Source organism: Ursus maritimus, unplaced genomic scaffold, assembly GCF_017311325.1.
Source record: "Ursus maritimus isolate PB19 unplaced genomic scaffold, ASM1731132v1 scaffold_24, whole genome shotgun sequence".
In the NCBI taxonomy this organism is placed as follows: Eukaryota; Metazoa; Chordata; class Mammalia; order Carnivora; family Ursidae; genus Ursus; species Ursus maritimus.
Genome location: NW_024424897.1, coordinates 21,810,887 through 21,826,466, shown reverse-complemented (window position 1 = coordinate 21,826,466; position 15,580 = coordinate 21,810,887). Strand labels below are relative to the sequence as shown.

The window sequence follows — 15,580 nt, the reverse complement described above, 5'->3', positions numbered from 1 at the left end:
ATCAGCGTGGCTGGCCCCTTGACCCCCTGGGACTGGGCTGACATTGGGGGAAGGAGGTGAAATGTCGAGCTTTTGTCAGTGGGGAGGGACTGTCCTGTCTACCCCAACCACTACTTAGGGACCAGAGCTTTCTTAATTTGCCCTTGTAAAGATGGGCGCAGGGGCTGAAAGGGGTGGCTGCGGGCCTTCAAATCAGGTTGTGGGGTTGAAAGAAAAGAGGCGGCTGGCCTAAAATGGCAAGTATCATCAACATAAAGACATTCAGCTCTGTACTTCCTCTTTGCAAGTGTGTGCCAGACCACCTTCTGGCCCCCCTCCCAACCAGCACCTTCTCCAGGTGCAGACCTTGCTCCCCTCTCCCCCGGAAGAACATTCGCACAGGTCGGCAGACTGGTTGCTGCTTGGTCCTGCTTCTCCTTTCGATATTGAAACACAAGTCATTCCTAGAGCACACACTTAAAGAACACCTAGCGTGTGCCAGGCCTCTCTGGTGGGCATTGGGCAAAACGGGAGGAGTCAGATTTGGCCCCCATCCTCTCGGGGCTTTTTGCTTCAAAGGGTCTTAGCGAGTTACAGATGAGAGGAGGGTTAAGCCTGGATTTGAAGGATGAGTAGGCATTCAACAGGCAGGCAAGTCATGGAAGGGCATTCTAGGAAGAGGGAAGGAAATGTGCACGGGGGAGGAGGGGTGAAATCACAGAGTCCGCCTGGCGATTTGGCTTCCAGTGGCAAAGCTGGGGAACCTACACCCAGAGGAGAGGGCATGGAGCTGAGGGAGTGGGGAGGGTCTCTTCCTACCTAAGCCAAAGGATGCCTTCCCACCCCCACCTGAGCTCTGGCCTGAGGCTCTTCCTGCCTGGCCAGCCCCCTCCTCCCGTGGAGGGAGGAGACCGGAAGGGTGTGCTGGGAGCTCCCTCGGAGGGGGTGGGTTTAATGAGTTCCCAGCAACCGCCAAGGTCAACAGGCGCACCTGTCAGCCTACCTGTCAGCCTGCCTGCCGGGGTTAGAGCAAAGAGAGGCTGGGAGGAGAAGAGAGAAGGGCAAGGGCATTTTCTCTCCTCCCCAGGACAGAAAGAGGAAGGGACAGCATGTGGGCAGTGGGTACAGCACCTGGAAGGACTTCCCACCTGTAGGGATGTGCAGGAAGGCCTGCCCCTGAAGGAGGCATGAGGGAGGTGGTGGCATCTTCTCAGGAGAGAACAGAGCTCTCTCTCCTCCCTACCCTGGGCTGGGGAGGGCTGAGTGGATGTGAGGGCCGAGAGCCACCCCTTGGGCTCTTGGTCACGAGCATGGAGAAGCGGATAGGGCCAAGGGGCTTCCCGGGCACCCTGCAAGGGCTAGAAATGGTCTCCCGCCGCCATTGCCCCTTTGGGCCACACCTTAGCAGGGTTGCAGTTGGGAGAGGCAGGGCAGTCTGGGGGCTGTGCTAGGGACCTTCCGGCTTCGAAAGGGAGACTCCGGTTGGGGGAGTCCAGAACCCCAGTAATGGGGACAGATAGAGAAGAAGACAGCTGGGAGGGCGAGGGGGAGACCCCAGAGAGCCCAGAGAGGCACGAGGGGAGGCGCAGCACTCTGGCTGCTCCTAGGGCGCCAGCAGGGGCGGGGCGGGCGGGCGCTGCACACCTACTCTCACCGCCGCCCCCCTCCCCCGACTGGGGGTTGCTGGAGCAGCCACCTACTCTCCTCCCTTCCCCCCAACCCTCAGAGGACCCTTCTGTACCTGGAGGGCCCTGTTTTGCAGGCTTCAGCCCCTTTCTGGGCCAGGGAGAGCTCCTGGCAGGGTTGGGGGTTTGTAAGGGGAGAAGCTGAGGGCCTCCAGGGGAGGGTGGACAACACCGGGTCTTGGCTTGAGGGGGACTCTCCAAGGCCGAGCTCTCACACTTGGCTCAAGGGGAAGCTCTGCCGCGTCCCCAAGGCCAGGGCAGGGCGATTTATTGCATTTTTATTGCCTGGGTAGCTTGCCCAGAGCCAGCGGGAGGCACCGGGCTGGGAGCCTGGGGCAGGGCGGGGCCGTGGGCACACACAATGTGCCCTCTGTGCCCATCCCAAGTTGGCAGGAGTGTGGTGCCCTGTTCACTGCACCAGAGGTTTCCAGCCTGGAGCTACCCCTCTGGGCTTTCTGAGGGGAGGGGCCCCCTGCTTACCGAGAAGGAGCTGTAGCAGCTCCGGCCCCTAGCTTGTCAGCCTCCCTGTGAGCTGTGAGGTCGGCTACCCAAGCGTTCTTAAATCCCACCTGGTCCCCCTGCCGCCTCTGCCCCTGCCACTCCTCACAGCGTCCGGTCAACCCCTGCCATTCCCCCAGAATCCCCCAGCCCTGGCCCCTTTCTCCTAACCCCCTGGGCCTTTCCATCTTTTGGAAACTTCTCCTCAGCTGCCCACACTGTTCCTTTCCTAGGCCCTATCCCAGCAGGCCTTGGTGGTGTTGGGGGGGTGGGTGGTGTTTGCTGCTTTCTAGGTCACCACAGAGGGAGCTGGAAGCTTGGGGATGTGGGTCAAGATTGTGGGGGCTGCGTCTGAGCACACCACATCCCCAGGCTCAAACTTCACTGGCTGTAGATGATTATATCCCCGGTCTCTGCACCTGCGGCAGAGATGTGTGGAGTGGCATCTATGACAGGGGCAGTGCCAGGGGGTGGGGACCAAGGCCAGGAGGATCGGGGTAAGCAACGAGCCCTAGGCAGTCTGGCCTCTCCGCTAGAAACTGACAGGGACTAATCCCGCAGGCCCTGGCCCACGGGTCCCATGCCTTCTCGCCAGGGCTGTAGCTAGTGGACACCGTCTCCAGTACGGGGTCCTTGGATAAGCGAGCGCCCCTGCCCTGGAATGTTCAGCTGCGGCTGTACCTGCCTGGTCTTGTCCAGCTTGGCACCCTATGGTTCGGGCCTCAGAGGAGGTCCGCATCCCTGGACAGCTTAGGAGCTCAACACGATTAAGGCTCTACCCCCTGCTGCTTCTGCCCTGGTCTGGCCCCCAGCAGACTGACCTGTGACCTTTAGCGTTTGAACTAGACCTCTGAGGGGGCTAGCTGTGCCCCAGGCGGCAGGAAGGCAGTTGGGAAGCTGGGCCGCAGGCCCCTCCAGCTTCCTCCAGCTCCATGGGCTGCTTCCTGGCCTGGCTCACCCTTGTCTTCCCGGGGCCCCCTGTGCCAGCTGTGCAGCGCATTGCCGAGTCTCACCTGCAGTCCATCAGCAACCTGAACGAGAACCAGGCCTCGGAGGAAGAGGATGAGCTGGGGGAGCTGAGGGAGCTGGGCTACCCGAGAGAGGAAGACGAGGAGGAGGAGGAGGACGATGACGAAGAGGAGGAGGAGGAGGAGGACAGCCAGGCTGAAGTCCTGAAGGGCTGCAGGGGGCCTGGTAAGCGGAAGGGGCAGGGAAGCCTGGGTCCCACCAGCATGGGCTAGGTGAGATCCTCCTCGAGGGTCCTGGGGCACCCTTCCCCCTTCACAGCTTTTCACACATGTAAGCTTCCCCATCCTCCCACCCACAGGTGCCGTACTGGATACCTGGCCTACTCCCATCCTGACCCAGTCCCACTCCCGATCAAGTCGTCCCTAGTAATTCCTCTCTTCCCTAAGAATTACGGCAAGGCCACATGAGGTTTGAGGCTAGACCCAAGAAAAGACTTCCCGGCCATGGCTGTGAGGGGTGCAGGAGATGCAGGGATAGAGAACTAAGAGGGTCCACTGCCCCCACTGCCTGCGTTTTTATTTTTATTTTTTATTTGTATTTATTTATTTTTTTAAAGATTATATTTATTTATTGGACAGAGAGAGACACAGCGAGAGACGGAATATCAGCAGGGGGAGGGGGAGAGGGAGAAGCAGGCTTCCCGCTGAGCGGGGAGCCCGATGCCAGCTCCATCCCAGGACTCTGGGATCTTGACTTGAACCGAAGGCAGACGCTTAACGACTGAGCCACCCAGGCGCCCCTTACCTGCGTTTTTAAACGTAGGATGTGGTTTCTGCTGGGAGGCAAAGAGCTGGTTCCTCAGTCCTCCCCAGGACCCTGTGGAGGTTTCTCCCCCTTTTATTTCCTGGGTTGGAGGTGAGAGGGTGCCCTCTAGTGTCTAGATGGAGAATCTAGGATTCAAGAACGAGCCTCGTCCTTCGCACTTCCAACTCCAACTGTCTGGGAAGAGGGATCAAGGAGGGGCCTAAGACCTACACAAAAGGCCTCAGAGCTGGAGGCCCCAGATCCAGAAATCTCCACAGAGGGTCCCAAGGCCCAGAGAATTCCGAGGCAGAAAGATCTCTGCCCCTTCCATGCCTGTGTTTTCCATGCTTAGCTCTGGAAGGCTGTGCCGTATCTCTCCTTCCCGGTGCATGTTAAACTTTCTGGTCCCATTATTTATGGGGATGAGAAACAGTCGACCACCCCTGCTTGCCGTGTCCAGCCCTTGCACTCAAACAAAATGGCTTGGCCCTTCTCTCTGCGTCTCTGGCAGTGGGGTATCAACGCTGGAGCAAAAGCTCCAGATGGAAGTTGAGTCAACTCCCGCTGAGACCCTTAGGACAGGTCAAGAGGGAGCAAGGAGACTGTTCCCTCTAGAAAAGCTGCAGGGCAGAGGGTCAGATGAAAAGACTACCAAGCAGAAATATCAATTGGTACCACTCCTGGAGTGCCGGTGCTGGTCTGGTCAGCATATTAACTATTATCTTATTTAAGGCGATCTACGCAATTTCCTTCTCACCGTCTCCTTCAGAGCGGTAATAACTGACTTATCTAACTTGTATAGCTAGTCACTGGGAGAGCATTCTTGGTCCAGCGTTCTCTCCATTATACCATGATGCCCTCAGAAAGCTTCGCCTCTGGCATCAGAGAGGCCCAGCTCCTGCTCCAGGATCGCTGAACGGATACTTAGAGACAGTGTTTTTATCCCTTCATTCCCATCCCCAGCTGGGCAGAAGACAGCTTGTGGCCAGGGTCTGGAAGGACCCTGGGAGCGCCCACCCCCTCTGGATGAGCCCCAGAGAGATGGAAGCTCCAAGGAACAGGTGGAAGACCCGGCACTAAATGGTGAGGCTCACTAAATGGTGAGGCTCGGTGGTGGGGTTGGGATTTTTTTATGGGCGTGGCCAAGCCCTGAGTCCCTCCGCTTGCCTTGCAGAGCCTGGGGAGGAGCCACAGCGCCCCGCCCACCCTGAGCCGGGCACATAGGCACCCGGCCGGGCATCGCTCAGAAGGAAGTGGAGGGGGCATTGCTGTTCCCCGGAAACCCACTCTGCCCCCACCCTATTTGTACCCCTCCCCCTCACTCGCTAGGGCTGTGGCTTCTGACTTCTAGAAGACTTAAGGCTGGTCTGTGTTTGCTTGTTTGCCCACCCTTGGCTGATGCCCAGAGTCCCTGGGCACTTGCTGCCTGATGCCTAACCCTGCCAGTCATTCCCCCATTTACCCAGAGGGAGGCGGGATGTGAGAGAGTTTGCATTGGATAATCCAGTAAGGGGGGGCAAAGGTTTATCCTCCAAAATTCTACTCCCCAGACCCTTCTCCTGGGCACAGGAAACCCACAGGGCAGGACCCTAAGATCTGGGGAAAGAGGGTACTGAGAACCTGTAGGTGCCCTTAGATCCTTCTCCATCCCCTCTCCCATGGGGGATTTCAAGTTACCACCCCCCTCTCTGGCTTCTACCAGGGCCCAGGATTCAGGCATCCTTCTCCTCAACCTCGACATTTTGGAAATCTTCCCCTTATCACCCCTGCTCCCCAGCCTGGGTGCCTGGAAGATGGACTAGCAGAGGCTGCTTTGTTGCGTTTTGTTTGTGCTTTGATGCCAGGAATGCCGCCTAGTATATGTCCTTAGGGGGGCGCACGGTGGGGAAGCCAGGTTCTCCTTGTCCTCCAGCTGCTCTGCCCCCTTCCGCTCTTCCTTGACTCCAGGCCTGAACCACTCCTGTGCCGTAATAAATAAATCTTTGTAAATAACCGTGTTGAGACTTCTCTTTCAGGGGAAAGGAGAGGGAGGAGGGGGAAAACAGGTTCCCCTATGTGGAAGACCTCGTGGGTGGCCACCTGGACTCTAGTGTCCGGTCCTCTAGTCTGGGTTTTTCCTGCAGACAAGCTCAGAGCACTCTTAGGAAGGGCCACAGAAGTACTAGATCCTGCTAGGGATGGCTGAACGAGGCAGGGAAGGAAAAGAACTCTCAAGAGTCATTGGGTTTCTCCAAAGGGACCTGACCCCAACCCCAAAGGCCTCCCCTCGGGAAGTTCCCCTTTTCCCCCCACAGTGCCAGGCCTCTGTGGCCCAACAACGATGATGCTCCCGGGCTTCTTTCCCATTTTCCCCACCATTAGTAAGACCCTCTCCAGCAGCGCCCACTTCCGGCCCTCCGGCTGGGGCCCAAGGGCTTGGGGGCGGAGACTGAAGCGAAGGGGCGGGGCTGCATTCTACGCACAGCTCCATTCGCAGCAGGGGGCGGGCCCAGCGGCGGAAGTAGCGCCGCCGGGAGATCCTGTTCCGCTCGGAGGCGCTACCGGGGCTGCCCAGCCGGACTGCGGCTGGGGCCGGAAGACTCTGGGCGGTGGCTGACATGGAACAGGTGGGTACGGGGGAGGTCACTGGGGCCGGGTGGTACGAGCGCTGTGTCTTGTCAGCGGATTCCGCCTCCCTTCCCGGCGTCCGTTGTTGGTTCCGTCCGACCCTTCCCGCACGCGCCGCGTCCCAGGTTCCGCCCCCTTTCTCCGCTCCGCCTCGATCCGCCCCGGCGCGGGGTTCTGGGGGCTCCGGCGCTGACCCTCCGCAGCCCCGCCCACCCGAGAGCGCCCGGGGAGGGCGTCCCGGATCGCCCTCCAGAGCCTCGCTCTTCACTCTGAGGGGAGAGGCGAGGCACGACGTCTGGGTAGTGGGGGACGGGAGTTGGATATGGGCAGGGGTCAGGGGTTCTGAAAGAGGAGGAAAACATCTACACGTTCTGGTAGGTCTGCGTCTCACTGTCATCCGGTCTCCCCCAACTTCCTTTGAAAACGGCAGTGAATGACTTCCCTAACTGACATCAAAAGGGCCCTTTAAAGAATGCTTCTTGAGTTCTTAGAGGTGCATAACACCAGTGACACTCGTTCCTAATTGATATAATTGACACGCCCCTCCCCCTTGGCGTCCACGGTGTCTGGATCTCCTTATTCCTACTGTTCTGACAGTGGAAGTACCGTTTCCCATTCTCGTCTCTTGCCCAGCCCCCATTCTGTACATTAAATTTTGATGGTCTCATCCACTCTCATGGCTTCAGCTTTACACCACTTAGATACCCGAAAGGCACCCACATCGACCTCTTTCTTCAGCGCAGCCCCTCCCTGGAGCCCCAGACTTGGCCGTCCAGCTCCCAGTGGACAGCTGTACTTCAGCTGCAGCTCTCTTGAACTGCTCTTTCTCCCCTGCAAACGCATTCTTCCTCTGCCATCGCATCCCAGCGCGAGACTGGGAAATTATCTTACGCTTTCTCTTCTCCCTCAATTCCCACATCTGTGGGGTGACCCGATCCAGCTAACTTCCTGAACATGCTGGAAGCCTGGTCCTGGACCTCCATCTCTTCTGGTACCACCTTGATGTGTTTCTCACCAGGGTAACTGCAGTGGCTTCACAGCAACTTCCAATCATGGCTGCCTGCAACCCAGTCTCCAAACTAACTCTTATGATCCTTTTTTTTTTTTTTTTTTAAAGTAAACTCCTGACTGAGCCAGCCAGGTGCCATCCTTTTAAAACACAAGTCTCATAGCCTTACTTCCTTGCTTAAAACCCTTTGCTGGCTTCCCATTGTTTGTGAGCAAAAGCTGAATCCCTATCACAATTTACGGTGCTGTCTGGGTTCCGACCTCTTTCCTGCCAGTCTCCTGAGTGCGCCCTAAAGTCCAATAACATGGCGCTGCAGGATCTGCTTCCCCACACCTTGCGATTTTGTGTCTCCATGCCTTTGCACACCAGCCCCTCTGCCTGGGAAGACCCTTCTCCTCTTATCTGCCAGGCTACCTTCTACTTGTCTTTCTCAGTGCTCAGCTCAGACAGTACCACCTCTGGGTTGACTTCCTCCCCCAAACCCCCAAGATTTAAAACTTCCCCCTGCATCCCTGCAACACCCTGTCTATACTAGAACGGTGGTTAAGAATACAGACTCCCGAATCAGACTTTGTGGGTTCTGATACTGTTTATGACCTTGATGAAGAAAGTGCCTCAGTTTCCTCATTTGTAAAATGGAGGTAGCAATGTGCTACCTCATAGAGTTACTGTAAGGATTAGATGAAATAATGTATATGTAGGTTTAAATCAGTGAGCACATGAATGCTCAATCAATAAATATTAGCTGTTATTGCTTATATAAGAACGTTATAGAGCAGTGGTTGTGATTTTTAATTTCATAAATTGAGGATTGTTGATGTGGCTGACTTCTCATTCTGTCCCCGAGCCCCAAAGCCTGGCTTTTTGTCAATAAATGAAATGCTGGGGTGGAGGGTACGGGGATCACGATCTGGATTTATTGAATGAGGATTCAAGAATGAAAAAGACCCAGACCCGACGTTAGTCTGCTTAGGAAATGACTCTGGAAATCAATGAATGTTACATGGCAAGCATTACTTCTATAGAAATGTACACAGAGCTCTGGAAACCCATGGGAAAGAAGGGCCAAGAATGGCTTCTCAGAAGAGCTGACAATTAGCGAGGGACCTTAGGGCAAGAGGACGAACTTACCAGAGAGAGGCAGAGACCAGGGTAGACTCAGAGAATGGGCAGCTGGGTCCTCTGACCAGAGCCAGGGGGAGGGCTACGACGGGCAGGGGGTGGAGGCAGCCTCGTCCGCTGAGGTTGGGGACTCCTTTCCTCGCTTGGCCATGAGGAAGTGTCCCCTTGGTTTAAGAGCCTGTGGAGACCATGCCCAGGGTGGGGTCTGAAGGCCCCGGGCTGGTCAGCCTGCAAGCTTGTGGGCTGGGCCTATGCTTTAGACCAGAGTCTGGGCCCTTGCTCGTGCCATTTTGCCGGCCTGGAATGCTCTTCTTCCCTGCCTGTGATACATGGGGATTCTTCAAGGCCTGGGTCAGATGGCTCCTCCTCTTTGTGGCTTTCCCAGCCTCACCCGCTGCAGCCCGGTCAGATGCTCCCTTCTGTGAGAGCCCACGGTCCATTGTTTGTTCCTCCCTGAAAGTGCTGATTACAGTGAGGCACGTGTTTTATGTCTGTGTTAGCCCCCCCCAGCCGCGGAGCCCCTGAATATTCCCAGATGCTAGTGCAGGCTCCGCATTAAACTGAGCTCTCACACACCTAGACTGGGGAGGAGGTGTGGGTGAGACCAGGAAGCCTGTACATTTGTCACCTCGCATTTGTTCCCTCGAGTGGTAGAGATTGTTGGCTCCATTTTACAGATGAGAAAGCTGGGACTCGAGGGAAGTAACTTCAGTGTCACTCAGCAGGAACTTCAAGAACTGTCTCTTGACTCCAGGTCCACAGCTGTCTGAGCAACTGCCTCGGTACCCCAGGCCCCCCCTCCCCCCAAGGGACGGCTGCCACATCTGTAAGACAAGGGACAAGCAAGGCATCCCATCTGACCAGTTGTGTATCCTTGTGAACTTTTTCTGCCTGGGGAGAGGCTGACCGTGGCTTTTGTTTGGTCAGAGCTGGTGCTGGCAGGGGTCTGTGCTGAACCCCCTTTGGCCTGTGGAGCCTGCCCTTGAGTGGGCTGATAGGACTGAGATCTGTCCGGAAGATGACTGGCCCTTTCCAGACTGACCTTGAGAACTTGACCTCCTTAGCTCCCAAGTTTTATCCAGTAGCACTAAGGGGGTGTGGGGCCTGACTCACCCGCCCCTGAGTAGGCAGGGATCGTGTAATCACAGAGCCAAGGCATCCCGGACATTTCACAGGGCCTGGCACGTGGCCGGGGCAGGGGGGCTGAGGAGACCTTAGTCTGTTAGGGTTTTTCAGTAAGCTGTACGGTCAGAAGGTCCAGGCTGGAGGGGGCAGTGCACAGTGATGAATGTACTTTCTGTTTTGGGTTGACTCTTCCCCTTTCCACTTCTCCAGAAGGAAAGGAGAAACGGAGCCCGGTTTGTGTCCTCGTCTCCTTAAAGTCCTCCTTCTCTAGGGAATTTCCCAAACTCTCTGTCAGTGGGACAGGGTAGGGGCCAATAAGCCAACTGTGCCAGGGCTGATGGCCCCGGCTGCTGAGCCCTAAGTACAGTAGAGCCTGGCATGTGCCATCCTGGGTCAGCTCACTGAGGCCGGGGCCCATCTTTGCATCCGGCTGTGCATATGGGACCGTGTTTGGGCAGAGTGCCTTGCTGCACCTGCCTGGCCCAGGGCCTGCCTCTAACACCATATCCATAGCCCCTAATAGTGGTAATAGCTAGTTAATTACGCACGGACACTTTGCATGTGTTATTTCCAGTCCTTTCAGTAGCTCTGTGATCACTCTACTATCCCCATTTTATAGATAAGGAGACTGAGGTTCACAGAGACTCAGTGATTTAGTCACGGGCTCACAGCCTAGGAACGAATGGCCTTTGGCTTTTGAGTCCAGGTCTGATGCCCAGTCCCCAAACTCATGCCCTTTCCCCCGTTCCAGGGTGGACATTAGAGACCCACAGACCAGTTAACTTCCTGGACATGTGCCATGGCCAAGCACTGTGACCCAAGCCTAGAGGGCTCAAGGAAAGATGACTTTGAGTCTCAAGTGTAGGGCAGTGCTGAGCCAGAGTCCTGAGGGCTGGGGTTGGGGGAGCCTGGAAGGTGAGGCAGAGCTTTGCCCAGGAAGTGGCGTTTGAACTGGTCTCTGAAGAATTGGAGTTCTCTCCCAGGGGGGGAGGTCATTCCAGAATTCGAAAGTGGAGGGACGTGGAGGCACAGAAGGGAGACCTTCCGGCCATGGTGTGTCCTGGGAGCAGCCAGTGGTCAGGAGGGTATGAGGAAGGGGAGGAGGGTCAACCCCCATGGCAGGAGAGGAGTGCTGGGGTCTCTCCCAGGGAGCCCGTCCTTCTTTCTTCTTGACCTTTGCTGTCCGAGGAACTTAGCTTACGTCCAGTCTTCTCCCTGCAAGTTATTGCCCAGGAACAGGGAGGGGAGCAGTCAGCATGCCTGAGGCTGCCCAGGAAACCAGTTCCCTGGCCTGCTGGTGGGGAGGGAGCCTGGACTCTGCCTGAGGCGAGGCACCAGCAGAGGGCGGAGTCCAGCTCCGGAGAGACGGTCGGCCCTGGGAGGGCTGCTCCTTCAGGGTTGGGCGGGGCTGTGGACACCTGCGCTCAGGCTGCTGTAGGGAAGGGCGTAAATAGTTGTTCCACACTTTGCCTGAGTGTCTTCTGAGAGCCTGGTACCGCTGTGGGTGCTGGGTACACAGCATGGAGCAGAGTGGGGGGGGGGGGGTTCCTGCTCTTGTGAAGTTTGCAGTCCAGAAGGAGAAGACAGGCAGTAAACGCAGACCTGTAAACGTATACTATGTCTGGGGTGATAAGCTCTGTGAAGAACAATAAAGCAGGGAAGGGGATCAAGGGGGGGGCTAAATAGGGAGCTCAGGGAAGTCTTCTCCAAAGGGACATTTTCAGAGACCAGAATGGAGGGAGCGCTGCAGAGACCTGGGGGGGTGGGGACTTCAGACAGACAGGACAGCAGGTGCAAGGTTCCTGGGATGGGAGCATGCAGCATGCTTGATATGTCCAAGGAACAGAGAAGGACCAGTGTAGCTGGAGCAGAGGGTTCCCGGGGAAGAGGCTGAGGAGGAGGGGGCTTGTAGGCCAGGATGGAGACTTCTGCCTTTGCTCGGGGTGAGCTAGAAGCCATTGGAAGTTTGCAGCATTGGGGAGGTGTGGCCTGACTTTTGCCAGGATCCCTCCGGCTGTTGTGTTGCGAACAGACTTGGGACGAGGACAAGGAGGTGGTCAGGAAGCTGCAGCAGGTGAGAGGAGGTGGTCTGGACAGGGTGACGGTAATAGTGGTCGTGGGCAGTGGGCGGATGCACTGGCTGAATTTTGAAGGAAGAGCCAATAAGATTTGCTGGTGGTATGGATGTGGAAGGGAGGGTGCTGAGCCCTCCACAGGCTCTCGCTGGGTGGCCGTAGAGCTCTTTGGGGTCTTTTGACACCTGGCTTCCTGGGCAGCAGAGGCCCTGGGGTCAGCTCTGCCCCATCCTGCCCGGGGAACCATGGGCAGGCCTCTCCAGCCTTTTGTCTCCTCCACCCCATCCTCACCTCCACAGCTCCTGGGGGGGGGGCGTGAGGAATAAAGGAGGGGTGTCCGCAGGGGGCCACCACAGGCCACGCTAGACCACGTTTGTTTCTTCTGTGCTGGCTCCTCAGGATGGCTTGCAGTCCTGTGTTTTTTGGTTTTGGTTTTTGCTTTTTAAAGATTTTATTTATGTATTTGACAGAGAGGGAGAGTACAAGCGAGGGGTAGGGGGAGACAGGCAGTGGGAGAGGGAGAAACAGATTCTCCGCTAAGCAGGGAGCCTGATGCGGGGCTCGATCCTAGGACCCTGGGATCACAACCTGAGCTGAGGGCGGATGCTTAACAGACTGAGCCACCCAGGCGCCCTATAGTCCTGTTTGATCTGCTATCCTGCCCTCCCTGAACCAGCTCCCTCCCAGGCTGACCAGTGGCAGGACACAGGCCAAGGCCACCGTCTTCCACACCAAGAGCCTTGGCCTCCTGGCCATCTGTGGATTCTCCACTCACCTGGGCATTATAGGGCTGGCTTGACCCAGCACAGCCCCAGTCCTGGCCTGAAGCCATCTGACTGAGGCAGTCAGAGCCCACGACTATGTCTTCCCCTAAAGAAGAGACAGGGATGTCGTCCTAGCTGATCCTTATGCAGTGATCACTGTCAGGGACTGTTCCAGGCCACTGAATTTAATAAGGTGTGTAATCCTTATAACATCCCTAAGACATAGGTGCCGTTGTTATCCCCACTTTACAGAGGAGAAAACTGAGGCACAGAGAGGTTCAGCGATAGTAAAGCGGGAATCCAGAGTTTGAAACTTCTCTGGGCTTGGAGTCTAGTTCTTTCTCAGCTTTACTGATTCCTCCTGATTTGTACGGAGATAGGGACCCCCTGGGAAGCCTCCACAACCAGTGTGAGGCCAGTGCTCACATTTCCTGAGGCACACGGAGCGAGGGAGAGGTTGAGAGCCTGTGTCCACTGTCCCCTCGGCCTCGAGAGAAGGTTTGGAGAAGCCACACTGCCCAGAAATGTGGGTCATTTCTGGATATAGAGGAGACTTGGTCCCCCTACCGTGGGACCACTGAGCATAGCTTTGCAGAGTGAGCTCTAGCTGGACCTGGGCCCGTTGGGCCGGCTCTCTGTCGGAGGTCGGGGCCTGGGAAAGGGCAGGGAGCCTCCGAGGTGACCGTGGTAGCAGGAGCTGACGTCCGTGGAGCCTTTACTGTGTGGTGGCAGGCACTGTTCGCATGTATCACTGTGTCCTTTGATGCCCCAGATCGCGGCGTCAGGACAGGTGTCCCCAGTTTCCTGATAGCCTCTGAGGCTTGTCCATTGAGTATGTGGCATTGTTAAATTGTAGACTTGCCTCGGCCAGGGAGCGCCAGCTGGGAACTGCGGGCATTTGGGGTGCTGAGCCACAGAGGTGGCTGGAGCTTCTGGTCTGGGCTGTGACTGAGAGCTGGCAAGGACCCCATTTGTGCCCTGTGCCCTAAGAGCTGTGGAAATGGGGAACGGGGCGGGGGGGTGACTGCAGCGGGGCTGGGCACCAGCGGGGAGTGGTAGTTTTGGAGGCCGGTCCTGGCACTGCCCCTGAGAGCCTGTGCAGGGAGCCACCTCCCTTCCTTCCTATTTATTTGTTTGGGAGAGCAAGTGAGTGAGAGAGCATGGTGGAGGGGAGGAGCAGACGCCCCGCCGAGCAGGGAACCGACGTTGGCGCTCCATCCTGGGACTTCAGGATCATGACCTGAGCCGAAGGCAGACACTCAACAAGCTGAGCCACCCAGGCGCCCAGACTTGGCCCATTTTATACCCAGACAGGGAACCTGGCTTAAGAGAGCTTGCCCTGGGTCACCTGGTGGAGGAATTCACATTTGAACCCAGGCCTTTTGGATGATTTCATGATATGTCGCTGTGGTATATAAGCCCCCCGACACACACACAGGCGCACACAATTCCCCCCTTACCTGAATGGCCGCACCAGCCGTTCCCTCTCAACCACCACTGACCGAGCACCTGCCGTACTTCTTCCTGACACGTACAGACATGCCAGCCCTAGGAGGTAGCAATTAGTGTTGCTTTTTTTACTGTGGTAAAATATACAGAACATAAAATTTACCATTTTAACCTTTTTTTAAAAAAGGTTTTATTTATTTATTTACTTACTAGAGAGCAAGCGCGCGCGTGTGCGAGAGAGAAAGCATGGGGGGTGGGGGTGGGGGGAGAGGGAGGAGCAGCCTCTGCTGAGCGGGGAGCCCGATGCGGGGCTCGATCCCAGAACCTGGGATCACGACCTCAGCTGAAGGCAGACACTTAACCTACTGAGCCACCCAAGCGTCCCCTCATTTTAACCATTTTTAAGGGCATGGTTCCAAGGCATTAAGTGTTTTAATGTTGACTTAATTTTACACATCTGAGGAAACCGGGTCTCAGAATGGCTGTTTGCACCAGATTGCACAGCTCGTAAGGGCAGACTGAGATTTGAACCCTGACCTCAGAGTCCAGCTCTCTTGCCACGATGTCAGCTGCCTACTGTTGTCTACCCTGGGTCTGGGACCCTAACCGAAATCTCCTCTTGCAGTCTGGCCAGTACTGGCATTTCCTGGGGTAAGAGAAGGCCTGGCAGGCCCTGGCGGCCCATGCCCGCCTCTCCCCTTTGCTCCAGGAGCTGGAAGACCTGGAGTAATCCAGGGTGGATTGCCCCCTCCTTCTCACCCCTCTTTCCCTTGTCACCTGGGATGATCAAACCTCCAATTTCTTCACCCCCTTCCCCAAGCCTGAGCGGCTCATCTTCTCCTAAAACACACATCAAACGAGTGTCCAGTCTACCGCCAGCCCCAAGCGGACTCCTTCACCCCACACATGCTGTTCTACTCCCGACCGCTGGGCAGGTGTTGGGCGGGGCTGGGGGTGCTGCTCCCAGGAGCCAGGTGACAACCCTGCTGTCTCCAGCCCACAGCACTCATTCCTGCCTCCCCCTCAGCAGGATGGGGGGCACGGTGAGGTGGAGGCCAGGCCTGGCGGCTGCCACCTGCTGGCAGCTGCCACCTGCTGCCCCCAGGGCTAGGAGACCAGAGAACAAGTGCTTTGGGGACCGCTCAGGGCAGTTCCAGGCCAAGATGATTTCTACCTTGTAGACTGGCAGGCGGTCTGATGGAGCTCAGAGACCTTTTCACATCATCTGAGTGGGCACATTTCAAACTGGACCCAAGGAGGTGCCCCTGGGGTGCCCCTGGGTTTGAGGACTGGCTGCCCAGGGGGGGCTCTCTGTGGCCACCTTTGGTGGCAGGACCCATAGCAGTACCGTTTTCATCTTTCGTCTCTATTAAGATTCCAAGTAAGGTTTGGTCCTCCCTCCCCTCCCCTTCCCTTCCCTTCCCTTCCTTTCCCCCTTCCCCTTTCCCTTCCCTTCCCTTCCCTTCCCTTCCCTTCCCTTCCCTTCCCTTCCCT

General features: G+C 56.7%; 2 protein-coding genes across 6 annotated transcripts in view; both read left to right on the top strand.

Moving 5' to 3' along the window:
• The window catches only part of PPP1R1B (protein phosphatase 1 regulatory inhibitor subunit 1B), a 10,157-nt gene extending 4,233 nt beyond the window's left edge, over positions 1–5,924 (top strand). For 3 of the 4 annotated variants that reach the window (XM_040640694.1, XM_040640693.1, XM_040640692.1), the window contains 3 exons: positions 3,150–3,356; positions 4,899–5,018; positions 5,110–5,924. In XM_040640694.1, coding sequence (XP_040496628.1) covers positions 3,150–3,356; positions 4,899–5,018; positions 5,110–5,159 — 377 coding nt within the window. In that variant the 3' untranslated portion in view covers positions 5,160–5,924. Of the gene's footprint in view, positions 1–3,149; positions 3,357–3,489; positions 3,690–4,898; positions 5,019–5,109 lie in introns of those variants that run through there. The other variant, XM_040640695.1, reaches the window with a different exon arrangement.
• A 486-nt stretch (positions 5,925–6,410) lies between these two features.
• STARD3 (StAR related lipid transfer domain containing 3) overlaps positions 6,411–15,580 on the top strand; it is a 22,109-nt gene continuing 12,939 nt past the window's right edge. For both annotated transcript variants that reach the window (XM_040640691.1, XM_040640690.1), the window contains exon 1: positions 6,411–6,541. The gene's annotated coding sequence lies outside the window, so the exon portion shown is untranslated. The remainder of the gene's footprint in view (positions 6,542–15,580) is intronic.